Source organism: Bombyx mori, chromosome 7 (genome assembly GCF_030269925.1).
Source record: "Bombyx mori chromosome 7, ASM3026992v2".
NCBI lineage: Eukaryota > Metazoa > Arthropoda > Insecta > Lepidoptera > Bombycidae > Bombyx > Bombyx mori.
In genome coordinates this window covers 11,067,951-11,095,809 of record NC_085113.1, presented here as the reverse complement: position 1 = coordinate 11,095,809, position 27,859 = coordinate 11,067,951, and the positions used below count along the sequence as shown (strand labels likewise).

Sequence of the window (27,859 nt, the reverse complement as noted above, 5' to 3'; positions counted from 1 at the left end):
TTTAACCGTGCCTGTGGCTTTGACAATTTATAACTGTCATTTTGTCATAGACCTCGTTTAACTCTGTAGTCTCTGATTAAGCACAACTGACTGACTGCTGATTGAGTGATTAAAGTAGTGTTTGTCAAGTGTAAATGATTGTGAAACAAAGAAATTTAGACGAAAATAAATGAGGCTCGGTAAAACTACGACGTTTAACATTACTCATGAGTACGGAAGAGACTCTGTTGAATCTCGATTTCGACAAACCAAACACAACAACAGCACCGCCCGATGACGGAGTGGTCTCGTTATCCAGTAGTTCAGAAGAGATTTGTTTAGTGCCAGAGGTCGAGTTCGAGGGCAATCTGGATTCTCCAGGAGTGAACCGCGAGTCGCAGCCGCTGCTTGGCGGCCGCGGCGACTTCGAAGTATCCTTCAATTACTTCCCAGGTATGGAAATTCGAAACCATGTAGACGAACACTAATCGAACTAATTTGCTACTTGAGACGACGTTATCGCGCAAAAAACATGATCGGCCAGATAATTTATAAAAAATAATCTTGAAAACTTATTAAATAATACTTTTTTTATATTTCAAATTAAAATACAAGCCTCACACGTTGACATTGTTTGCTTAACGCACGTTCGGTACTCATTTATACGCACATTTGCACGTTTCCGATACAAATTCACGCACAGCGTGTTATTTTTAAACATGCTAACTTCAGTATGTTTTTAATTCTGAAAGTGAACTGCAACCATTCTGAATTTAGCTGTAGAATGTCAGTTTTCAGTGAACCGTTACAGTGCTATAAGTCGCTTTAAGGCTTTTGTTCAATGTATTTAAATATGGTGACCCCGTTTCAGTGCGGTGAGTAGTTAAAAAACATTGTCACAGTTACATGTTTTCGTGTGTGTATTGAAATCTGTAAATAGTTTCAAAAACCGCTGTAATTGACAAGCCATATGGTAGTTAAGTTAGTTTATAAGTAATAAGAACATTCTTGTAGCTGCGTATAAAAAAAACATTGTTAGTTTGAGATTCTGAGTAGATTTGATTTGGCAATCAATCAATCCATTCTAAGGTCAGGTCTCGTTCTTAAATATTATTTTTAAATGTTACAAATATTTTAGACATTTTTAGATCATGTGAAAGTTACTTCCTTACTTTTTCAAATCCTTAAGCTATATTTTACACATAAAGTTATACAGTAACAATGACTAGGATTTAGATTGCTTACTACTTAGAAGATTACAGTAATTAAATGTTAGACAGAAGAATAAGATTAGATAATTTTGTGAATGCTTATGACCTTACATTTTAAGGGTATCTGCACCTTGTTATTAGAGTTAGGGCCTATTGTAAGCTTACAGAAGTAGGCACTACCATCTGGCCTGTTTCCACTTCAAAGCTTGTCTTAGGCAAAAAGTCTGCTCCTGTATTGTAAACATACAATTGAGATCTTGTACTCTTATTTCAAGATTTGGTAATTTTATTCCTGCTAATTCCTTATTTTGAGCTACATAAGCAGATTGGCAATGGGATTCTTTTTTAATACCATGCAATATTACATTAATGCATTACATGTTATGTCATATTATTATTATAAACTGAAAACAAAATATGTTTAGTCTCTACCAGTCATTTTTATCGAGAGACAAGTTTGATAGTATTACAAACATGAAAGAAATATTATTGGGGAAATAAATAAATTATCTAAAAATAACACCTGGCTATTTAGCTGTTGCGTTAACAGAGACATAGATGTTGGGTGCTGATAAAATGAAACAAGTTGTAAAAATGTAAATTGGCTTACCCAATTCAAGGCTTTTTCTGTCATACTACTAAAACAACAAACAACACAATACACATTGTAGTTCATTTCAGTTCCGTTTTGAGACTCGGAAATATAAAACATTGCTTTTTATAATTATTTATTTTTAACAAAGACAATGTTCGTTATAAATGTAAGGCCAAAGTAATGCCCACTTAGGCTTTAAAAAAATACAACAGATGATTTTTAATATATAGATATTACATTAACTAGATTAAAAAGAATAAAACAATTTGAAAATCTTACAAAAGATAGGAAAGTAGTTTCCACCACTATATATCTACCACTATATGGTCGACAAATATTTACAACTTAACACACATTTATGTTACTAAAGGCTTTATTATTAAAGTGTTTATGTCAAAGACATGAAAATTTGCTAAGTCTAAGCAATAAAATGAAAATTATGTTTGACAAAAAATATTTCTTGTTAATCATATTTCCTTTTTTTTATAGTAACCACTGGCACACAAGCTAGATTGTCGATCTTAATTTGTTAAGCTTGTTTTAGATAGTAATAAAAATTACAACAGATTAAATTATCAAAATTTTATTGATTGCATTGCAGCATTTTGTTGACTCAAAGTGGATTTGTCGCTCATTCACAACCTTTAATTTTCTATCCGAATGAGATCTTAGTTTAGTCTTAGATGTCTTAGTTTGATTCCTGGTCGCGGTCAGTACCTATGTCGAAGGTCTTTGGCACCCAGGAATAGTATTAAGTGGTAACACCAAAATCATGTAGCTGAATACGGTTATTCCTAAGCTTTTTTTTTATTTCCGAAAGTTGCATCCTATTTGCGAAACATTCAGAAATATTTAGCAGATAATAGTTGAATTTCTTTAAATTTGCAATATAAACAAGGCTTCAAGTAACATTAGCAATTTTTACAACAAAATTACTGATTCACAAGGAAAACACGTTTGTTGACGCATATACGAGAAAAATGGGTGGATCGAAGTTATCTACTTCTGCCTATTCTGAGTAAGAGTGATATCCCAAATGTCTCAACACCACACAGTCAATCAGCTTCGCTTTTTTTTTTTCCTACCTTAACTAGTAGGTGAGCTCACGGGGCTCATACCTGATGACGTTGCTAACCCGAACCCTAGCAAGAGCCGTGCTTCGCAGAATCTACCACCGGATCGGAAACGCGACCCACTGAGAAGATCCGGCGAGAAACTCAGTGGGCTGTGTCTGAGGGTTAATTTACTCGCCGAGGCCTTCGTCGCGAGCGACGGGTTCGACGAGAACGATGACCGGTGCTTGAGGTACCTAAAAGCACCGTTAGTGGATCGGGAGGATCCGAAATGACGTGCTTGGGGCGACGTCGACTGCTTTCCATTCTGTCCGCAGGATCGGGATCAGCTTCGCATTGCTGTTTGTCTCATTGCAAAAACACCGATAGCAAACATTGGACGACCACATCAGCCTCAATATAGAAAATCGTCTGTAAAACCCATTGTGTATTTATAAGATGGCACTGACAGTATTTACTGCTGGTAGGGCGTCTTTTGAGCGCGCAAAGTTATGTACCGCCATTCTGCCTGTTTCTGCCACGAAGGCCGCGAGTTCGTTCATTGGTCCAAGCAATAAAAAAAATGGAGACGTGGTCAGAGCCTGCCCAAACTATTTTAGGGTAGTCGCGTATGAGACCATAGACAGCTAGTTGCAGTTGTACACAATAAAGCAGTGACATTTATGACCGGAAAGCCAGTATTGGCACTATTATCCTAGGTGTTTCCGTAGGGACTTGTAGGGCAGTTTTTCTTCTTTTTATTGCGATAGCTGGACGAGCTCACAGCTCACCGGGTGTTAAGTAGTTACCAGAGATCATAGACGATCATCAACGTTAATACACGCCTTGAGATATGTGTTCTAAGTCTTAAATTTTACAGTACTATGATTTGAATTTTGATGGAGTCTCCGTAATCAGGTTTAACCCTTTTAGTGCTGAGCGTATTTTCACGTATTTAGCAGAAATTGCTAGTTTTTTTTTTAAAGTACCTTATAAAAACTTTAACTTAAAAGAAATGTAGAAATCAATACTAAATTAACCGCAAAATAACTTTAAGTGGTTATTTATTAATGGTATTTATTAACTTCTTAAAAACGTTACACATGTGTGCGCTAAGACACGTCCGTACAAGTCGATACCTAATACCTTTATAATCAAATTGCGCAAATAGTCGGTATTCCGACGCTCCGCACTTTATACGCATTAATAGAGAGTCGATATATCGACGGCTCGCGCTCAAATTGTCAAACGGTTAGCGATATCTGTTATTTCATAGAACGACGTGTAATGTATTCATTCACTGATTCATGATCTATATTCAGAGTACATACGACTCTATAGATCGTTACATTGTCATTAATATATTTACGCCTCGAGTCATTATTGATATCAACGCTATGCCATCTATGGTTTTTACGTCACAAATGAATGTTTTAATGATTTTATTACTGTTTCAAAAGTAGGGCTCAAACACGTTTTTGGCATATTTTTTATTCATGATGTTTTATATGCGAGTTTATTTACTTGTTCTCACTAAATTGAACATGATGTGAAACAGGAATTTATCGATCGATAGGAATGTGATCGACTCAAACTACACGCGGCCAATACTATTGAAACGAAATATATGTTCGTAATAAATGTCATAGGACGAGGAGGAAACGTTTTTATTCTACAACTGGGTCTAAAGAGGAGTCCGTGTGAAAGTTCTAGATTTTTTATTTTTTTATTGCTTAGATGGGCCTACAGCCCACCTGGTGTTAAGTGGTTACTCAAGCCCATAGACATCTACAAAGTAAATGCGCCACCCACCTTGAGATATAAGTTCTGAGGTATAGGTTGAGGTTCTCAGTATAGTTACAACGGCTTCCACACATTACTACTTCACGGCAGAAATAGGCAGGGTGGTGGTACCTACCCGTGCGGACTACAATAGGTTTTACCACCAGTAAATTACAGTATACAGTACAGTGACATTTAACCACCAGGATGCACCATCCATAACTCATATTGTATTGATTTAATGCTGGTGCACCGCGGAATACCTAAGCGCTACTAAGGATTATAGCTTGACACGCGAGATATTTGACTGAGTAATATTTCCGGGATTAAGTTCTATTACGTAAATCATCGTTGAAGAAAATTTTGGTTTATTTCCCGCGTATCAAGTTATGTTGAATAAACTATAAAATCGATGTTGTTTTGCTAACAAAATAATCGTAACCTTTATTAGGGTAACGATAAGATTATGATATCACCTAACATGTCATCGTGTGAAAGGACTCAGGCCTTATATCCTATTGTTGTATAGTTATTGAGGTTTTTTTTTCCTACCTAAGCTGAGAGCCTTGAGAGGCTATATCAGCGTAACCATAACTAGTAGGTGAGTTCACGGGGCTCAAACCTGACGACGTTGCTAACATGAACCCTAGCAAGAGTCGTGCTTCGCAGAATCTACCACCGGATCGGAAACGCGACCCACTGAGAATATTCGGCGAGAAACTCAGTGGGCAGTGTCTGAGGGTTAATTTACTCGTCGAGCCCTTCGTCACAAGCGACGGGCTCGACGAGAACGATGACCGGTGCTTGAGGTACCTAAAAGCACCGTTAGTGGATCGGGAGGATCCGAAATGACGTGTTTGGGGGCGACGTCGACTGCTTTCCATTCTGTCCGCAGGATCGGGGAATGCAGTTACCGCCGGCCACGATGAGAGGGTTCTCGTGTCGTGCCGCTTTATCGAAGTGGGTTATTGAGTAAAACACGGAGACTACTAGGAAATGAATTATTTTCGATTGGATATTCTTGTAAATTAGTTTTTGAATGTTATAACAACGAAATTAAACTATAGATTTATGAAACCTTCTTATCGAACTGTATCAAAAGAGATTGCACTTTAAATTGTAGATATTTTTACAGATATATAGATACAGGTAATTTATTTACATAAATTGTATATGATTATTATTATAATTTCAATAATTCGCCATTAATTTCTGGTTATCCTTGCGATTATAAAATATCGGTTACGATTTGGATGTTGACTTTTTTCTTATTTTTATATCAATGTAATTAATCCGAAAATAAATCAGTATTATAAATTGCATTGATATGCTATATGACATTGATATTTTATACAAAGGACAGAGTATATAATTGAATGTATACCAGAAGGTATAGATTCAATTCACTCTCTTGGTGATTTTAGGTCCCTCAAGCACCGGACAGTCAGTAAACTAACCCATAAACACAGCCCACTGAGTTTCTCGCCGGATCTTCTCAGTGGGTCGCGACTCCGATCCCGCGGTAGATTCTTTTTTTTTATTGCCCTTGTAGGCAGACAAGCATACGGCCCACCTGATTGTGAGTGGTTACCGTCGCCCATGGACCTCAGCAATGCCAGGGGCAGAGTCAAGTCGCTGCCTACCGTTTCATACTCTCCACAAGCCTCTTTTAAAGAAGGACATGTCACAGCGCTCGGAAAACACCGTGGAGGGGAGCTCATTCCATAGCCGGATGGTACGTGGCAAAAAAGACCTCTGGAAACGCACTGTCGATGAACGCAGCGGTTCCAGATAATATGGATGAACTGTGCTCCGATGGCGGGAGGTGCGAAGCACTGCTCTTGTTAGGGCTAGTGTTAGCAAATTCTCTCAGGTTGAGCCCGTGAGCTGCCCACCCGTCCGGGCGTAGCTGGAATAGCCTCCTAGGCTACCAGCGTATAAGTAGGGAAAGTATATACCCTCTTAAGATGTCGTCTTGTTTCAGATGACCCCCAGTTCAGCGAGCTGGTGCTACAGGCGGAGACGGCCATTGATAACGGCATATTCCCGGAGAGGATATATCAAGGATCCAGCGGGTCGTACTTCGTAAAAAACGCGGGCGGGGTGAGGGATTTATTAATACTAGTGGTCCCCCGGTAGTCGAAATTCGACTATAATTAATTGTAACTATAAGCTTGCACACTATTATGATTCTATTGTCAAAGACTATTATACTTCTATAATCCCACATTTCACCAAGACAACACTATAGATAAATAATATTAAAAACAAACAATATTAATCTATTCTCAATTTGACTACAGACTATAAGCAATAGAAAAAGTTTGGCAATAAACAAATAGTATGCATGCGTGTGTGTCAAATACATGGTAGTGTGTAATGTTTTTTTAATTGATTTAATGTATTTTCTATGCATAATTTAAAAAAATATTATCATTCTGCACTCCTTCTCTATATTTTCTATAAGTGTGGGAAATTTACTCTCCTCAGTCCGCGCAATTTCGTAAAAAGGGGTACAAAGTTTTTGCTTCTCTAATACCTATATATAGATATACAAAAATAAAATTTTATTTTATATTTTATCTTTATTTTTCAAGGGTTACGCGTAACTTGAAAATAATATTGCATCATTTAACACACGATATAAAAATGAATTGATCCAGGACGATTGCTTAAGTATCGTAGAAAGTCGAATAACCATCATCGTAACATAATACTGACGTTTTGCCTCCTACGCATTAGATATCGGATAAGCTGGCTTACGTAGATCTGTATGCGTGCACGTGTATGTATATATTGTATAGACATGTCGATCGATATTGGGCAAGTGAAACTTGATTCAATGATGCCTATGAAAAAAATGCCTAATCGATTTGTGTTTTTATAGTGAAGTGTCTTTTGGGTTGGTAGGATCACGATCTGGCCTAAATCAATCGCCATCAAATCATACTAACGCGAAAAAGGATGTCCATAACTCCTTATATTTGTCACATAGGCCTGTGGGCTGCTACATAAAAAGGTTGGCGATGCGTAACTCCAGGATTTAATATGCAGGGAGTTTTTGAACCGGATACATTAAAAACAACATTTGAAAAATTTATGCTTATTGTTTTTGGCGCTGTAGTTTCTGTCAGTAGTACTCATTACCTTGAGCGTGATGCAAAAAAAAATCTTAAAATAAGTGATATAAGGACGCTTTTGAGTTATCGCAAATAAATTGAGAGAGACTACTAATCAAACTTCGCCTATTACCCTGCATGCATTCGCATAAATCGCGCACGTCAGATTGTCGCGTGCAATCTAACAAACATTATAGTTTGGCGAATCTACCACGATATACGGTATTGTTGGTAGAGCGTTAGTGGTAGGTTGGTAGTAATAGGATACCCTTAAGTAATTTGATCAGGTTAGTTTCGAAAAAAATCTATTCGCGTACGATTGTGTCTCGTGTGTGGCGACCTTTCGATTGAATTTTTTCAGTATCTTCATCCGATGTCTTTATTTTTAGGAGGGTTTGTATCTAGCTTAAAAAAACATGTACAACAATTGCGTTAGGTATTCTCGTTAAAATAAAACTAACATTGACCAATTAAAGTTAAGTTCTTGAGGTTTAAAACACTTTTCAGTCTGTGTCACAAGTGACGCGCTTGCTTAGGTAGGCATTGCAGAGAATTTGGTTTGTATTTCTTACATTATTAGACGTAGGCAGCTCGGACACGTGTTGCAAACTTGCAAGTGCTCGACCCTCTTCGGCGGAGCGAGTACGAAGTGCACTTTTGTCGTGTCGAGAGCTCACACTAACTGTCTGTCGCGGGGTTAAGAGAATTCCCGAGATTGATTCTCTTATTTGGTGTGACAGATACACGATTATTTCATAAGATTATTTTTTACTGGTGCTAGGACCTCTTGTGAGTCCGCACGGTTACGTACCACCACCCTGCCTATTTCTGCCGTGAAGCAGTAATGCATTTCGGTTTGAAGGGCGGGGCAGCCGTTGTAACTATACTTGTGTCCTTAGAACTTATACCTCAATGTGGGTGGCGCGTTGTAAATGTCTATGGGTCCAGTAAACATTTAACACCAGGTGTCCTGCAAACAGGTCTACCGCACATAAAAATTAATGGAATTTTCCAGAAAATCATCGGCGTTTTCAAGCCGAAAGACGAAGAGCCCTACGGTCGTTTGAACCCCAAATGGATGAAATGGATGCACAAGCTTTGCTGCCCGTGTTGCTTCGGCCGCTCCTGTCTGATCCCGAACCAGGGGTACTTGTCCGAGGCCGGTGCGAGCCTCGTAGATTCCAAAATAGGACTTAAAGTCGTGCCTAAGACTAAGGTAAGGCTCAAGATAATACTTTGGTTATCCGAATCGGTGATTTGTTCATAGGTTTTGATTACGACAGAGCTAGTTAATGCCGTAATTCTGTCGTGAAGCTGTAATCCGTTTCGGCTTGAAGGGTGAGGCAGCCGTCGTAACTACATTGAAACTTTAGAACTCATGTCTCAAGGTGGGTGGCGCATTTACGTTGTAGATGTCTATGGGCTCCAGTAACCATTTAACACCAGGTGGGCTGTGAGCTCGTCCACCTACCTCAGCAATAAAAAAATAAATAAAAAAAACACGCCTTCAGCTCTAACACTAGGAACAGGCTTAGGGACCCCGGTAACCGTAATCTCTTGGTCGAGTTCGACGTGCAACCTAACCCATGCATCAGCTCGCTGAGTTTCTCGCCGAATCTTCTCAGCGGGTCGCGATTCCGATCCGGTAGTAGATTTATTCGCGAAGCGGTTGCTCTTGAGTTGTTAGGTTTTCTTTGGAGGCACTCGGGCAGCTGTTAGCAAATTCCACACCTCTTGGCTGAGCCTTTGCGCGCCCACCTGTCCAGATGAAACTGGATAGGCCTCCGGGCCACCAGTAATCCTGCAATCATAAAAAGTTAGTTAACATTAAAAGATGACTGCCGAAATATACCTTGAGACATGAGGTCGTAGTCTCAATTGTACAGCGGCTGTCAACGATCGCAAGTCGGTCGCTAGGGCCCCGGTCAAGGGTGTCCCGAAATTTACATATACGATATTTTTATCTAAGGTAACTATTGCATCCGTAAAGTATATATAGGTCAGTATAGAGCGATTTACAAAACGTTCACTGCCCAATTACGTTTAATCCTTCAGTTCAAGTTTAAAAAATTTAGCATGCAAGTGTACTAAGGGTGTCTGTCGCGAATCTGTAAAGATTATTTAAGTTCGTCGCTGAGTAAAAAGGTTGAGAGCCGCTGGAATTGGACAAAGGTTGGCCCATCCTTTAAACTCGCACGAACATGTTTTGCGACAGAACTGGGCGGGACTTAATAATATTAAAGCTTTGTGTTGAATATCACGAGTCGACATTCATATTTAATAAATAAATTATTGTATACATGTATGTACATAGTAGTAAAATGTTATCTCACTACAAATGTTTAATTGTAATTTTAAATAGCTTTACGTAAACATCTGGTTTTGACCTTAAGCAATATTGGGTTGCATGCCGTATCGTTTTAAGAGATACATTAATGAGCTTATCGAAGTTATCATAATTTTATTTAACTTTAGTTTTTTTTTAATTAAAAATAAATTATAATATAATATTTAGTGACCTTATTTTATGAATGTTGGTAACATTGATTTTATTGATATTTGGGGCCTCTGATACCCAGGGGAGAACTCAAATCTTGTTTTGCTTTCGAATGAAATAGATATTTTTTTTTCATTTATGGACCACGATAACTCTAAAACATCCGAAAAGTCGGAAAATATATAATAATAATAATAACATAAAAAATGCGAGTTTAATACGTTGAACGTCATTTGAAAAATCGAGTATTTTCATTGAGATCTTACCAGTGCTCACCGGTGAGCCTTATCTAACAGTACCATTCGGACCACGAGGGTCACCCGTGAGCCCTTTAAAATATCCATACTAAAGACATGTAAAAGATGCTAACTTTTATCTTCCGTGCATATTATTGCATAATGATCACAAGTTGGTAATTTTTTTTACCGATTCTCTGATTTTGACTTGGCTCGAATGGTTACGCTAGGCCTGCCGGTATAGCGTACAACGTGTTAAACCATAAAATATGTTTTAATTGTTCAGTATTTACACGTCCGCGTTGTATCGCCAAAATCTATCGTAACTATCGCCAAAAATATATAGAATGAAAAGAAAAAAAAAACGATACTTTATTAACTACTAAGATGTCAACTTCCTTTACTTAGGAAAACTTTGTATCCCTTTTTACGAAAATTGCGCGGACGGAGGAGTATGAAATTTTCCACACTTATAGAGAATATAGAGAAGAAGTGCACAATGCTAATATTTTTTTTAAAATAATGCATAAAAGATACATTAAATCAATAAAGAAAACATTACACACACTACATTCATGTATTTGACGCACACACGCATGCATACTATTTATTGTCAAACTTTTGTTCTTGACGCCTGTTGTCAAATTGAGATTAAATATTGTTTGTCTTTGTTAATATATTATATAGTGTAGTCTTGGCAAAATTTGTGATTATAGAAGTATAAAATACAATCATAATAGTGTACAAACTTACAATTCCAATTAATTATAGTCGAATTTCGACTACTGCGGGACCTCTAGTATACTTTATTTATTGACTTTTGGCAGACGGAAGTCCCATTACATTGATAATAATATGAAAACACTAAATTAAAAAGTCTAATCATGTTGATTAATTTATAAATAGAATTTGTAATAAATTTAAATACTGTGATGAAATATTAATTTTATTTTTTTATTTGCATTCAAGTCATTTATGCATTGACAACATTAATTTATAAATCGCGAACACACCAGAATTATATTAGATATTTATTGTGAAATTTTTATTTCTATTAACATTAATCATACCAACACTTACTGGTACCTATTTCTATCATATCGGGTAGATAACGGTATATGACAAGTATTACTCAAACTAAACAAAACAAAACAAAACAAAAATAGTATAATAACTGTAGATTAATTACTAAGAAAAAGTCATGAAGTCAAATGTGCGAAAACAATAAAAGATGATACGTACATTTTCAGTGCAAAAGTTCAAAATGGGTCATTTGATCCGCTATGGTATGTTTGGTGTTAAACAACGCTGATTGTATATATTCTGTGACGATAGCCATCATAGACTACAAGATGATTTTTTTTCTTTTTCATTTAATCTTTATTTTAATTATTGTAAAAGTTGTACCTACATAAGTTGATTTCAATATAATTATTGTGAAATAAAGTGATAAAGAAACAAAAATACTGATTTGGCTTAAAGGAGTTTGTTTCTAAGACAGTAAAATCTATTAAAAAAAAAGAATACAAAATATTTGACAGTTGCCTGAATCTCGCTAACGACATTTTCAAGAAAAGCTTACATTTAAAGAAGTTCCGAACAACAATAGCAAAATTTTCGGTGTCATGAGCAATTTGACCCGTTCGGTGGAAGATCTTCCCTTTGTCGTTAATCCCTAGAAACCTAAATCAAGGATACAACTAAAAAAGGGACATCTACCGAGTTTCTCGTCGGATCCTCTCAGTGGATCGCGATTGCTAGGGCTAGTGTTTGCAAATTCTCTCAGGTTGAGCCCATGAGCTCACCTACGCGTGCGGGTGTAGCTGGAATAGCCCTTTAAGCTACCAGCAACTAAGCAATAAAAAATCCAGCGATATAAATAATAATAAAACTGTGTCTCTTTTCTTTTCCAGGTAGTAAAATTAGTATCGGAAACGTTTAACTATCTGCGCATAGACCGAGAGAGGTCGCGTCTGAAGCGGGCCATCACCGAGCAGTTCCCGAACTTGCGATTCAACAGGATGGGGCTGCCTCCTAAGGTATGTACGTACTGGCCGCGCCCCGGACATAGGGCGAATCTATATTGCGAAAAAAATATATCATAACTTCATATACTAGATAGTATAATGGCGGACTTAATGCCATAGGCATTCTCTAACAGTCTACCTTAGGAGAGTGCAGAGATGAAGCTTGGTAGGTGTAGTGTGAAGGTGATATTACTTAAGCATATGTATATATATAACATACATAATATTTATAGATACAAATACTCGTACTTAAATAAATACATATAGATAAATATATACATATATAAACAAATATTATCAATTATATGAGTCTGCTAACTCTGCTGCTCTCTCTCTCTCTCTCTTTCTAAAAATTAGTGGCACGAAATTAATTTCGTGACATTAGTTTTACCAACAGTTTCACGTGAAATTTAATATTTTCGTAATGCATGAATTAATTTCATGAATACAAATAAGTTTCGTGCCCCGCGCGATTTTTTGGTGTAATTAGTGTCATGCAACTAATTTCATAGTGTAGACGCGACGTGAACTAGTGTCGCGAAAGCACCTGCGCTTTCATATCAGCGACAAGAGTGCCTTTGAGACCCGAAACACTTACAGTAACAAATAAAAATTATCTTCACTCATTCGAAAATAGTTTTTATAGCTCTCAGGATCTTCATCAGATTTATATGATTTCAAAATAATTAGACAGAATTTTGCGTAGTTATGTGGACGATCTCACAGCCCACCTGGTGTTAAGTGGTTACTGGAGCCCATAGACATCTACAACGTAAATGCCGCCACCCACCATGAGATATGAGTTCTAAAATATAGTTGCTACGGCTGCCCCACCCTTAAAATCGAAACGCATTATACTACTTCACGGCAGAAATAGGTGGAGGAGGTGGTACCTACCCGCGCGGACTCACAAGAGGCTCTAAAAACTGTAAATACATCTTTCTTTCAGAAAGGCTCATTCCAGTTATTCGTGGAGGGCTACAAGGACGCGGACTATTGGCTCAGGAGGTTCGAGCAGGAGCCCCCGCCGCCGCACGTCATGAAGAAGTTGGTACATGTGTCCTTATATATTCGGTACTGCTCTAGTCAAGGGAGACCGTAACGGCCTTTAGACCGCGCCCCCCAACCCGCCCCCCAGTCCGCGGGGACGGGGTTAGCCTCGCAAAGCTACCGACAATGAGTCAGGAGACGATATCGAGAAGTGAAAGGCTATGTGGTTTAATGGACATTTCGCTTAATACGCAATATGTATCGTTGTAATTTAAATAAAATTATAATTTGAGTAATGCTAGTGGTAGGACGGACCTCTTGTGAGTCCGCGCGGGTAGGTACCACCGCCCCGCCTATTTCACCCGTGAAGCAGTAATGCGTTTCGGTTTGAAGGGTGGGGTAGCCGTTGTAACTATACTTGAGACCTCAGAACTTATATCTCAAGGTGGGTGGCACATTTACGTTGTAGATGTCTATGGGTTCCGTTAATCACATAACACCAGGTGGGCATGTTATCAGTAGTTATAAATATTTTATGAACAGAATAACAGATATGAGTAGAAGGGTTATTTTGATGATACTTGAAAAGCACCACACGCTTTTTTTACAATAAAATCATTTTTCTTACACTATTTTTAATTTCAAATTTATTTTCAATTTTTTAGTTTGATTTTCTATAAAAGCGTTTTTTTAAACTATTATTTATATTTGCTATGTTCGTGGTTTTTTTTTTACTTACCTAAGCTGATAGCCTTGAGAGGCTATATCAACGGAACCTTAACTAGTAGGTGAGCTCGCGGGGCTGAAACCCGACGACATTGCTAACACGGACCCTAGCAAGAGCCGTGCTTCGCAGAATCCACCACCGGATCGGAAACGCGACCCACTGAGAAGATCCGGCGAGAAACTCAGTAGGTTGTGTCTGTGGGTTAATTTACTCGCCGAGCCCTTCGTCGCAAGCGACGGGTTCGACGAAAACGATGACCGGTGCTTGAGGTACCTAGAAACACCGTTAGTGGATCGGGAGGATCCGATATGACGTGGATGTTCGTGCCTAACAATAACACATCGATAATATTGACACGTTGCGCCCAACCCTATTCGGTTCCAGGTTCCAGCTGCAGTTCGAGCGGCTCGTGGTGCTGGACTACATCATCCGGAACACGGACCGCGGCAACGACAACTGGCTCATCAAGTACGAGGCGCCGCCCGGCCCGCGCGCCGACGCCGACCTGCGGGACCCCTCGGTCGGTTCATATCGTACACTCACGTACTGTCTACTGATTATTTGACACGTGAATGAATGAGATGAACGAATGACGCGGTGAGTGAATGGAACGAACTATTAGTGTCGATGAGTGAATGAAAAAATTTAAATGTTTTATTTTTGAAGTGAAACTTCTAATGCGACTTCCAACTAAGTTGCGTTAAACGTTCAACGCTTCTGGGAAGGGGGAATAGAAAGAAACAGAGCGAGATTGAATACGTGGCACTCGAACGCATGCGCGTAGTATACATGTTACAGCGCGAGCATTAGCAACTAGTAGCGGCCAATATTCTAATGAAGTATTTAAATAAATATATTTTTCCTTTCTATAATTTAAAATATTATGTATATATGACAAATTTTGAAGATGTCGCATCTCTTATACACAGCATTCCCTATTACAAGAGCTATCTGATATAGGGATGAAAAATAAAGAAAACCACAATACTATACAACGAAAAAGAAGTATCACTTCATTCACGTGCACCGAGTTGCACGCGCACGGTTTTTTCCAAATAAGTTGCACAGAGGGATGAGTAATGTGAATGGAATGAATGATGATTTAAGAATGTTATTTAGAAATTAGAAGAATGAAATATATAATAATAATAAGCCTTTATTGCTGTTAGAGTTCTAACTTATTTAATTAAACATAAAATGATAACAATAGAGGTAAGAAAACTATACAATTAATTTAAACTAAAAGATATCTCGTTATCCGAGATATCTCTTCTCTTAACAGATTGTCTTTTGACAAATACCTTCTCTAATGAAGAAGAATGAAATGAATGAAGTTTTAAATGAATTTATCATATATTATAAGTAATGACTATGGAGTGAATGATGTTTTAAGAAGGTTTTTTAGAAGTTATTAGAATGAAATGAATGAAGTTTTTACTGAAAAGTATTGACTAGTAAAATTAGTGCATCAGCCGGTGGGTTGACGGTAGTGTTGTCGGTTGCAGGAGTGGTCGGGCGGGTGGGAGGTGCGCATCGCGGCCATCGACAACGGGCTCGCGTTCCCGTTCAAGCACCCGGACTCGTGGCGCGCCTACCCCTACCACTGGGCCTGGCTGCCGCACGCCAAGCTGCCCTTCAGCGACGAGACCAAGTGCGTACTGCGGGGACCTCATGGGACCTCATCAATACCTCAACTATCTACTCCCTTTGTGCGGAAACTGCGCGGACTGAGGACTATAAAATTTCCCACACTTTTGGAAATTTTCCCACATTTTAGGGAAATTTTACAAACTTTAGGGAATATAGAGAAAAAGAAAATACATGAAATCAATTTTTAAAAAAACTACACACACTACCATTTATTTGACACACACACACACACTCATGCATACCTTTTGTTTATTGTCAAACTTTTCTTATTATTTATAGTCTGTGGTCAAATTGAGAATAGATTAAATACTATTTGTCTAAAGTGTAGTTTTGGCGAAATCTGTGATTAGAGGAAGTATAATAAATAGTATTTGACAATAGAACCATAATAATGTTAAAACTTATAATTTCAATTAATTATAGTCGAATTTTGGCTACTGGGAGACCACTAGTGCAACAATAACTCTGTGAAGTTGTGTGTGTGAATTGTTAGGTTATGAGACTCGCACAAAGACACATAAAGATGACCCACATACGACGCCCTACGATTTGTTTCTTTATCAGATTTATTGTTATTATTATTATTTTTTATTGCTTAGATGTGTGAACGCCCACCTGGTGTTAAGTGGTGACTGGAGCCCGTAGACATCTACAACGTAAATGCGCCACCCACCCTGAGATAAATTCTAAGGTCTCAGTATAGTTACAACGGCTGCCCCACCCTTCAAACCGAAAAGCATTACTGCTTCACGGCAGAAATAGATGGGGTGGTGGTACCTACCTGCGCGGACTCACAAGAGGTCCTACCACTAGTAATTACGCAAGGTAATTTTACGGGTTTAATTTTTATTACACGATGTTATTCCTTCACCGTGGAAGTCAATCGTGACCATTTGTTGAGTACGTATTTCATTGGAAAAATTGGTACCCGCCTGCAGGATTTGAGCACCGGTGCATCGCTACATACGAATGCACCGGACGTCTTATCCTTTAAGCCACGACGACTTATTTAATTTTTCGTAATAAAATTGTTAGATACATTTAGTTAGTTAACGAAATTTCTCTTTTGAGTCGCGTACTGTCTGCGGTTCGTGACGTCACAGTACTACCTCGAACTATAACGTAAGCAAACCAGTGAATGTTGTTCTCCTGTTTCAGGCAACTAGTACTTCCGCTGTTATCCGACATGAACTTCGTTCAGGAACTGTGCGACGAACTACATTTGTTGTTTAAAGTGAGTATTACTCGTGTAATGTGTATTTGTGTAGTGGACATAAGATAGCTGATAGCTGCCCGAATCGCGACATTTTCAAGATAAGTTTCCTTATATACAAGTATATGTTTGAGTATTTATATTCATTCCCGATTCTGCGGATAGAATGGAAAGCACTCGATGTCGCTCAAAACACGTCATTTCGGATCCTCCCGATCCACTAACGGTGCTTCTAGGTACCTCAAGCACCGGTCATCGTTCTCGTCGAACCCGTCGCTTGGGACGAAGGGCTCGACGAGTAAATTAACTCTCAGACACAGCCCACTGAGTTTCTCGCCGGATCTTCTCAGTGGGTCGCGTTTCCGATCCGTTGGTAGATTCTGCGAAGCACGGCTCCTGCTAGGGCCAGTGTTAGCAAATAGGTTAAACCCCGTGTGTTCACCTATTCGCTCGACGAATTTAGCATAACCCCTCGAGGTCACTAGAAACGGATGTTGAGACATGAGGTCCAAGTTTCAATTGTTTCGTAAAACGGTTGCTTCATCATTAGTTTCATGGTTAACTACATTACTCCAATAACAAGAGGTTTTAGCTTGGGGTGTCCAAACGTTGTGACATCTTTGGACTTGGGAACCCCTTCAGAGAGCCCAGAGGACCGTCTGGGACCGGATAAGTTCAGTTGTATTGTGTCGATGATTGATGGTGATGGTAAGACAGTTTGTCGTGTCCCTCCGCAGCAAGACAAGGGCTTCGACAAGGGTCTGTTCGAGCGGCAGATGTCGGTGATGCGCGGGCAGGTGCTCAACCTCACGCAGGCCCTCAAGGACGGCAAGAGTCCCGTGCAGCTGGTGCAGATGCCGTGCGTGCTCGTCGAGAGGTAACCCAACCCCACCCACATGTGCAGGGCGAGCTATTTAACGTTCTCGATAGCGTAAACGTTAACTGGTAGTAGGACCTCTTGTGAGTCCGCGAGGGTAGATACCACCGCCCTGCCTGTTTCTGTCGTGAAGCAGTAATGCGTTTCGGTTTGAAGGGCAGTCGTTGTAACTATACTGAAGCATTAGAACTTATATTTCAAGGTTATTGGTGTCTATGGGCTCTCGTAACCACTTAACACCAGGTGGGCTGTGAGCTCGTGAACCCATCTAAGCAATACAAAAGTTTATGGAGTCGAAACGTTTGCGTACGTTTATCGCTTGCATACAAAAATAAGTTAACTTTTACGCTATCGAGAACGTTAAAGAACTCGCACTAAGCACACTGACGGCATCTAGTAACGCGCGGCGACTATGGACATGGACAATGACACTTGTCGCGCGAATCTGTTGACCCATCGTTTCTTACTCGTACCTTATTTAATTTTTTTAAACACAATTGTGACTAACACTCCCTTACTCGCGTTATTGCTTAATATCCATTGAACGTGAACCAGTCTGTTGCGTTAATTTAATTAAAAAATGCAATAAATTTTTTTAATTGACTGGGTGGTGCAGTAATTAGCGGTCCCGACTGTTGCGTCGAGGGGCGCGGGTTCGATTCCCACGTCGGGCAAACATTCGCGTGATGAACGGATTTGTTTGCTATTCGTCTGCATGCTTTTTATTTATATATGTATGTGGGATTTTATATTCAGGTTGGGCCAGTGAAACGCTTGATCACTTCACACAAACTTGATTCTTTATTTCGTCTTAATCATCTTAATCTATGTAACTAAAATATTAACGACTTGCTTCGTTAGAGTTACACCGCGTCTGTCGTTTGCAAAATTACCTTATGTTACATTAAACCGAATTGACAGCTGTTGACTAAATCGGTAGTTATTGTCGACATTACCATAATTAACTAGGTCACAGCACTACCGCATTCCTTAGGATGGACATTAACTCGCGCGCCTCCTGTATGTATTAAAGTCTCTGGTTGGTACCAGAGACTTTTTTAAGATTCCCTATATTAGGGTTAATATAGGGAATCTTAATTTGGAGCCAGACGACTGTGCGTGATTTGTTCCCAGTTATACGTATTATTATAATTAACTAGACGTACTCGCCCGCTACGCTGAGCATTTAAAATTAGCATTATTATTTATTGTCATTATTATTAGGGAGTCCAACACTCATATAAATACTAGCCTATCCATTAAGTACATGTATTTTCTACATGGCTACCAAGTTTCAAGTTAATCGGATGCATGGTTCAGTAGTTATAACGGAACATCCGTAAAAACCACTGTAGTTTTATATATTAGTATAGATATACGGAACTCTTTAATAACCTTATATTAATTTATTGTGATGTGAAATAAACAAAGCAATAATGAAGACAGTACAAAACGTCCATTACTGAGAGCGGTCTCGTGGAATGTTCCAGATCAAAAGGCGGCTCCACCTCGTCTCGCTTCTTCGACTCATTCCAGCAGAGGTTCCAGCAGAAGTCGCCCTTCTTCTCGTGGTGGTGAAGGACCTCACGGTGAGCAACGGCTTCCGATGCGTTAAACTAACAAAACGTGATTCCTATTTCTGCCGTGAAGCAGTAATGCATTTCGGTTTGAAGGATGGGGCAGTCGTTATAACTGTACTGAGACTTTAGAACTTATATCTCAAGGTGGGTGGCGCATTTACGTTCTGTATTTCTATGAGCTCCAGTAACCATTTAACACCAGGTGGGCTGTGAGCTCGTCCACACATCGATGCAATAAAAAAGTTTCCGCCTCAAATTCTACCGTTGTGAGACTTCGGCATCATGTCTTGAGACATTCAAAGACAGGACATTTCGAAAAAAATATACACGTGTGCAATTTACATATGGTAGATGTGAAACCTTAAAAAATTTCGGCTTCAATATAATGAGACGAATGTAAAATTTCGGGAAGACGTTAGTTTGTAGGTTTTAGTAATGATCATAGCGATATTAAGTTTGATGATATATATTTTACATTTTATTCGTAATTATTAAGTACGAATATTAGGTATAGAGCAGAGCACAAAGATAACCACGAATATAAGAAACACTGTGTAATTGCTACCTATCTCATTTCCTCCTACGTGAAATCTTATGAATTTATATGTCTGTCTCTTTTTACTGTCGTTTTTTCGTTTCATCTACTTTAGAATCACAACGATTCTAAAGAAGTTTTAATTTTAATGTGAATATCCGACCTTTCAGTTCCGAGCGTGTTCCCCATTAGACTAAAGCTTTCGATCAGATTATCAAAAAAAAAAAACTTTTTTTTATTTTGCATTTCAGATCATCTTGTTAAAATATGGTGATAGTTCCACACGACGCTGATGTAATAGTGAACCACATTTTATATTTAATATGTCGTAGGATTAGTGTTATGTTTTAATAAATTAAATCGACGGGTGAAAGATTATTAATGGATTAACCGACGTTTTTGCTAATTTACAGGAGAGCTATTTAAAGTTTGAATTTCGGCTAAAATAGCATAACAAAAAAAGCTTCTTTAGTTATTCGAAACTTAATTGAAATTCAATTAAAAATATCGAACTGTCGATGCTAATACCAAATAAAACGGACCTTTAATTACAAAGATAAATGTCGGTTAAAACCAAAATAGCATTTCACCTCTCGATACAATGCGGGGGACGATTGTGACGTTTTGTGTTCAAACGTAAATATACGTATATATACATACTTGAAAACGTAGGATGCGTTTGTTCGCGCGTTTGAAAAACAGTTAGCACTGGCGTCACACTTTGCCGATTTTAAATCGAAAAATACCTTTGCCGAAATTAATCAAATCAAAAAAAAAATATTCAACATAAATATAAGTACATACTTGTTGAACGTCAAAATAAACTACTATAATTTAATTTTTAAAAACTAACAACAACGCTTAGAGGTCAAGAAATGAGAGCTAAGTTATAAAATGATTGTATTATCATCGGTCCTTGATGCAAATTTTCAAGTTAAATGGACGACTTGAATTCGATAAGAAATGATATTCGAGGAATTTGACGCTACATATAAAGCTTGTATAAAGATTCATTGGAATATTCCGAAAATGCGTGCCCAGTACTCTCACGTATAAGCCTTGAGGTATAAATGCGTGTGGTGGTGGCGCTGGTGCACTCACTAGCCGCAACCCACGTGGTTCTAATGTGGCCACTCGGTGATGATACTTCCAAGGACATATACAGTCATTAATATACTGATTGAGGTCTGTTAGTAGCGATATACAATTTCCTTGAATATCGAACTTTGAAACCACAATCTTAAGCTCTAATAAAACTAATAAATTAATTAATAATTTATAAAAAAAAAACAACATTGTTTTTAAGAAACTAAGCATAAGTACTAACATTCATTTCCTGAGTCCGTTAACTAAACCGAAGGTAGTTTTCGAATGTCACGCGAGACGAAGGGTCGATGACCCCATGCATCAGCTGTTTTTATAAATTTAACTATACATGGCGTTTTTTTTTTTCTAATTTTGTCGCGCCTATAATATAATAGTACTCGATCTGTCTCCCGTGTGCTTAGTTCGAGTTTTTTAACTTTCTCGATAGCGTAAGAGTTAACTCAAATTGTTATGGAATTGGGACGTTTGCGTACGTTTGCCGCTAGAGGCGCTGTTCCAACTGCATACAAATTTGAGTTAACTTTTACGCTATCGAGACAGTAAAAAAACTCGCACTAAGCACACTGATTCCGTTGTCAGGCTGTGAATTCCAAGATGTGAGTTTTTGTTTGTTAATATAAAACTTATCGATGTTTTTTTTTTAATATGCTAATCTCTAAAATTAAGACGAAAACGTCACAATCGCACCCGATATATTTGTAGCTTAGATCAATTCTGTTAATAATATATTTACTGTGACATAATTATTTTTAAAACCTTCCTTATACCTGTAATGTAATGTCTTCATACTGAATTCGATTTGTTTATTGTGTGTGAAATATAATATTTTTTGTATCATTTTTTTGTAAATTATCTCGTGTCTTTCAATAATCTGTCTCGTCTATTTTTCGGAAGGTAGCATTACCTTTTGTTTGGGGAGTTTTTTTTTTTTATAATGGCAATTATTAAGTTTTTTTTTTAAATATAGTAACAATCAACCGCGCTATCTTTAATGTCTGATGTCGCATTATCACTTTTAGGTGCGACTCTATTAATAATATTTACATATCGAGGGGTGAAAGCCTATTTGGTTTAAGCTACACTTTTGAAACTTTACAGAAGAATCGAAAAGTTTAAAATTTGAAAAAAATATTATGAAAAAAAACGTCATCTGTTCATCTTCAGTTATTTGAATGATGTAAACTTAATTGAAGTTCGATTGAAAACAATTGAATTGTTGATGCTAATCACTACATAGTATAAAACAAAGTCGCTTTTTCCCGCGATATCTGTCTGTCCCTATGTATGCTTACATCTTTAAAACTACGCAACGGATTTTGATGCAGTTTTTTTTTAATAATAATAATAATTATTATTTATTTATTAACCTTGAAACATTTACACATAACAGTTTGCTAAAAACTCTCCACACTAGGCACTGCCTGTCTCGTGGAGAGTTTTTTTACAGGAGTATCTTAAAACTAGTAATAACTATAATGATTGAAGAGGAAAGTTTATATGTATAATAACATCCATTAAATAGTGGAGAAATCAATAATAAATTACAGTTTCCGAAGCGAAGCAAGGGCGGGTCGCTAGTAACAAATAAAACGGACCTTTGATTACAAAGATAAATGTCGCGTATTAAACGAATAGCTTTTCACCCCTCGATATGTTTTTAAGTGAATTAAAACTACATTAATGCCGGATTTATTTATTTAATCGATTCCTTCATCAATCATTCTGGGGCCACTTAACGATTTTTTTAGTATAATAAAGAGACATTTTTTTTGTTGTTTTTTCAACAACTATTACGCAATTTTTTTTATTGGTTTCTTCGTTTTTCATGCCGATACTTGATTCAAAGTGAAATTCGGACATGAGATTGTAGCTGCGTCAGTCCAATTTTTTTTTCCTACCTATTTTAGTGACCTCGAGGGGTCATACTAGATTCACTGAGTGAGGAGTCCAATAACGTGGTGTCTCAAGTAACAAGGAAGGCCACCACAGAAACTCCTGTACCTCACTCTCCTTCTTCGTCGCTTTCTTCTTATTACCGAAGGTCGTGTCTCTGTAACTTGACCTTCGCCTGTCTGATGAGCTGTTTCCACCTCGTCCAGTCCTCAGCTTCTCGATTGGCGATTACGAATCACCAAACTCAATAATCTCGTTTTCTTTTTCTATTTATCATCCATATGCTGGGTGTTAGGAGACCGCTTCAGAAAACGAAAATTTTGTACCTACAAAGTTGTAAGGGGAGCGCGGTATCAGCGCCGCGCCCGGGAGTTCGTTGACCCGAGCATCAGCTGCTTTAGATTTTGTGTTTCATTGCTGGGTTTTTTTAAAGTAAAATAATGTATTTTTTATGAAGCTATCGTTTCATTTAGTTGTACTAACATCTTAGATGGGTGGACGATCTCACAGCCCCCCTGGTGTTAAGTGGTTGCTGGAGCCCATAGACATCTACAACGTAAATGGCGCCACCCACCTTGAGATATGAGTTCTAAGGTCAATGTGTTTCTTTTTCGTTAATATGTTTCTTTTTTATCTCCTTATAAAATGTAAGCAACACATAATATACGTCTTGTACATAATGAAAAAAATAATAATTAAATCCTTTAAAATAGACACCCTGGTTCGATGTAATATAGAAGCCTCTTCGCAACGATCAAATTATGTTTTGGACTTGTTCTTTTTTATTTTTTTGTTATAGATAACAAAAACTAATTTCGATTTTAAGCGTTCATAGTACAATTGTGTAAAATGTAAAAATCCGAACTTTGTACATTATTAATCAATTTAAATGTTCAATTACTTTTTTTTGTTGATCGATTTTTATAATACGATTGTCGATAATGATTATGAATGTAATATGCTATAATTAAAACTGTATTTAGGATAAATTAATGTCTTTATCACTACATAGTATAAAACAAAGTCGCTTTCTCTGTCCCTATATCTGTCTGTCCCTATGTATGCTTAAATCTCTAAAACTACGCAACGGATTTTGATGCGGTTTTTTTTAAATAGATAGAGTGATTGAAGAGGAAGGTTTATATGTATAATAACATCCGTTAAATAGTGAAGAGATCAATAATAAATTACAGTTTCCGAAGCGAAGCGAGCGCGGATCGCTAGTATTATTATAAAAGATCATTTAAAACTATATTTACGGTTAATTAATGTCTTTGTATTATAAAAGATCTAACGGATGTCTTACAGTGTTCGTGAAACTATTTAAGTGTTGTGCGTCGAAATTAGATTTTTTTATTGCTTAGATGGGTAAACGAGCTCACAGCCCATTTTGTGTTAAGTAGTTACTGGAGCCCATAGACATCTACAACGTAAATGCGCCACCCACCTTGACATATAAGTTCTAAGGTCTCAAGTATAGTTACAACGGCTGCCCCATCCTTCAAATTTTGCAGACTACCGTCAGTTCGAGGCGTCGGTTAAAAAAAGATGTATAACACGTTCAATTCTCTATTTTAGTAAATAATAACAGTAAAGATTTTTTTTATTGTAGGCAGACGAGAATACGGCCCACCTGATGGTGAGTGGTTGTCGTCGCCCGTGGACTTCAGCAATGCCAGAGGCAGAGCCAAGCCGCCGCTTACCGTTAAGTATATGTATGTACAACACTAAATCACAGTAATATAGAATCCAGTATCGGGCATAACGTGGGAGGAGCTAAAATAGACTGCCCAAGACCGATGCAAATGAGAGGATTTGATTATCCAATCAATGCCTTACCCTGCAACCCAGCAGAGGGTAATAGGAAAGAATGAAAAAAAAGAAGAAATCATTCCACATTTAAAAAAAAAAACGTTATCGACAATCGTATTGATAAATATATACCTATCGAGAAGTGAAAAGGTTATTTGGTATAAGCGACATTTTTGCAACTTTACCAAAGAGCCATTTAAAGTTTAAAATTTAGTAAAACAATTTTGGTCATAACAAAAACACTTCGGCTTTTTGAATGTGGTAAACATAATTGAAGTTAAATTAAAAACATCGAACACATGTTGATGTTAACAACTTTAATTACAAAAGTTAAATGTCGATTAAACCAAATAGCTTTTCGCTTTTCGATAATTAATAGTGATGTGTAAGTTTTTGTATCGATATAAGTAATAGTGATTAATTACAACATAATATATCACACGTGTATAGTTAATTAAATGTATTGGGAGACAAAAATGTGAGACTATTAAAATATTTGTTTACAGGAAGAAATTACTGTTTCGTGTTCTTTGTTTTTTTTTTTCATTGTCCTTTTTTCTTACTCTTAACTTCATTGGAAAATTAGTTCGAATTCGAATTATTATAATTAATTTACTGTAAATTATTACAAAATATTTATTTTCGTATAGTGTCTCGCTTGATTCGTGTCTAAAATGTTCAGTCTCTAATCTAAGAGAGGCGACAGTGTTAGGAACCACGTGTCATAAACAGTGACAGTAAGGGCATGTCCGCACTGCGATATTCCACCGTGAGATTTTTATTCTAGCGTATTAAATTCCGCGATCGGAATTACATATTAGTGCGCACTGCGAATAAAATTTCGTATTATTTTTGTCAGTTTAATTCAGCTCTCGGCTGAGACGCACGCGTAAAATGAACAACTGGTCGTAGGACCTCTTGTGAGTCCGCACGGGTAGGTACCACCACTCTGCCTATTTCTGCCTTGAAGCAGTAATGCGTTTCGGTTTGAAGGGTGGGGCAGCCGTTGTAATTATACTTGAGACCTTATAACTTATATCAAGGTGGGTGGCGCATTTACGTTGCAGATGTCTATGGGCTCCCCTAACCACTTAACAGCAGGTGGACTGTGAGCTCGTCCACCCATCTAAGCAATATATAAAAAATAAAAAAAAGCAACCGAACTAAAATTTCAATTTATCTAATAATAAAGCGGCGTATCAGACTTATCAAAAGATGTCTCATGAACATTGCATTCACCCACTTACGGCATTGAGACCCATGAAACTGAGCGAAACGCGCGAATTTTATTCCGCAGCGCGAACATAGCCATACTTACTTTATACATATCGACGCTTGAAAGGCAAACGTGACTAAGCGACAATGTGTGAACTTTACAGTAGACTAATTTAAAGTTGAAATACCTGAAAACAAAATTTATTTTGACGAATCTAGCTGTAGTAGAATCTAGCTAGTAGCTGTAGGATTGAAATGATTTTAATAGACCTAAAAGTAGATTTTTTTGGGCATCGAATATGGTTATTGCCTATCATTTATGTACAAAACAGTTATTGTCGCTTAGTCACGTTTGCCTTTCAAGCGTCGATATGGTACAAAATAATCCCGCGGAAATAACTTGCACCGCTTCGCATTCAATTTGGATGAATCACAGATTTTTTCCCGCACCATTTTATTTTGACCACCAGTGCGTTGAATGTGTTACAGAATTACGAGAGAAAAAAAACACGCGGTGAAATATCGCACAAGTGCGGACAAAGCCTTATTCACAAGTTTGGCAGCCGCCTATTGATACAAGTAGAAGTCAATAGTCAGACTTTTTCCTGCACCATTTTTTTACCACCAGTTCGTTGAATGTGTTACAGAATTACGAGAAAAAAAAAACGCGCTGTAAAATATCGCATTGCGTACACGGCCTTATACACAAGTTTGCCAGCCGCCGATTGATACAAGTAGAAGTCAATAGTCAGACTTTTTCCTGCACCATTTTTTTACCACCAGTTCGTTGAATGTGTTACAGAATTACGAGAAAAAAAAAACGCGCTGTAAAATATCGCATTGCGTACACGGCCTTATACACAAGTTTGCCAGCCGCCGATTAGTGCAAGTGAAAGTCAATAGTCAGACTTCTCTTGTTCAATTCCGCCATTTTTATTTTAGACAAACGAAAAAAATCATAAATCAGATACGAGACTGTATCCCGTACGTGTTACTTCGCTAATGTTCTTACAGTTCTATAGAACTTATTCGTATATTTTTTTCTGTAAATGAATAGTGTTTCTTCCTGAAAACTCATTAGCCAATAATAATAATAATTTCCGTAATGTAAATATCGATCGTTATATATATATAGCCTCATTTAAAATATTACATTTAACGCATATTATTATTTAATTATGAAGATAAATATATAATCACCATTGCATTTTACTTGTGTGTTTTTAATACAACCGTTGTTTATCACGGTAACGATCTTCAATTTCTTTTGGAGATTTCGCAGTGCTCGGGGTATAACCATGGCTCTAGAGGTTCTAAACGATGTGAGGTAGATTTACGTCAATCTGCGCGGTGGCAGGGTCGCCATGTAATGTTGTACTTTGGGAGGTGTTAAAGGAAAACGTCTTCTTGCGTGTATTCCATGTTTAATAATCATCTTTTGGGGGCTGAACGACGAAAGGAAGATCTTCCACCGAGCGGGTGATATTGCTCGGTAGACCGACGGTCCTAATGTTGTTGTTCGGAACTTTTATATATGCGCTTTATCTTGAAAATGTCGTAAGCGAGATTCAGGCATCTGTCAATTATCTTGCGTTGTATGATGGCTACCCGCCACAATCTTAATCCTAGTTTACATTTATGAAGAAGTCTATGTTTCTGGGTGGTCCGCCTTATTAGGGAGACATACGAGATTACACCTATTAATTATGTTATATACTAAATGCTATGCTATAATATATAAGTATACACACTTCACTTTTAT

At 37.7% G+C, this 27,859-nt stretch overlaps 1 protein-coding gene across 4 annotated transcripts; it reads left to right on the top strand.

The window, feature by feature from the left end:
• The first annotated feature begins 37 nt into the window (after positions 1-37).
• On the top strand, positions 38-27,309 carry LOC101746568 (phosphatidylinositol 4-kinase type 2-beta). Of its 4 annotated transcripts, none has more exons than XM_038011905.2 (11): positions 38-432; positions 6,604-6,722; positions 8,754-8,954; positions 12,385-12,510; positions 13,448-13,545; positions 14,600-14,735; positions 15,721-15,866; positions 17,024-17,099; positions 17,816-17,955; positions 19,446-19,544; positions 24,683-27,309. In XM_038011905.2, exons 1-10 carry the CDS (start codon positions 207-209, stop codon positions 19,531-19,533), a joined length of 1,356 nt encoding a protein of 451 aa, XP_037867833.1. In that variant the 5' UTR covers positions 38-206; the 3' UTR covers positions 19,534-19,544; positions 24,683-27,309. The 4 variants fall into 4 exon arrangements, 3 of the variants coding, with proteins under 3 accessions (XP_037867833.1, XP_037867832.1, XP_037867834.1); XM_038011904.2 differs by having other exon boundaries at positions 20,322-27,309; XR_009973541.1 differs by having other exon boundaries at positions 60-432; positions 17,816-17,997; positions 18,312-19,544; positions 20,322-27,309.
• The last annotated feature ends 550 nt before the right edge of the window (positions 27,310-27,859 follow it).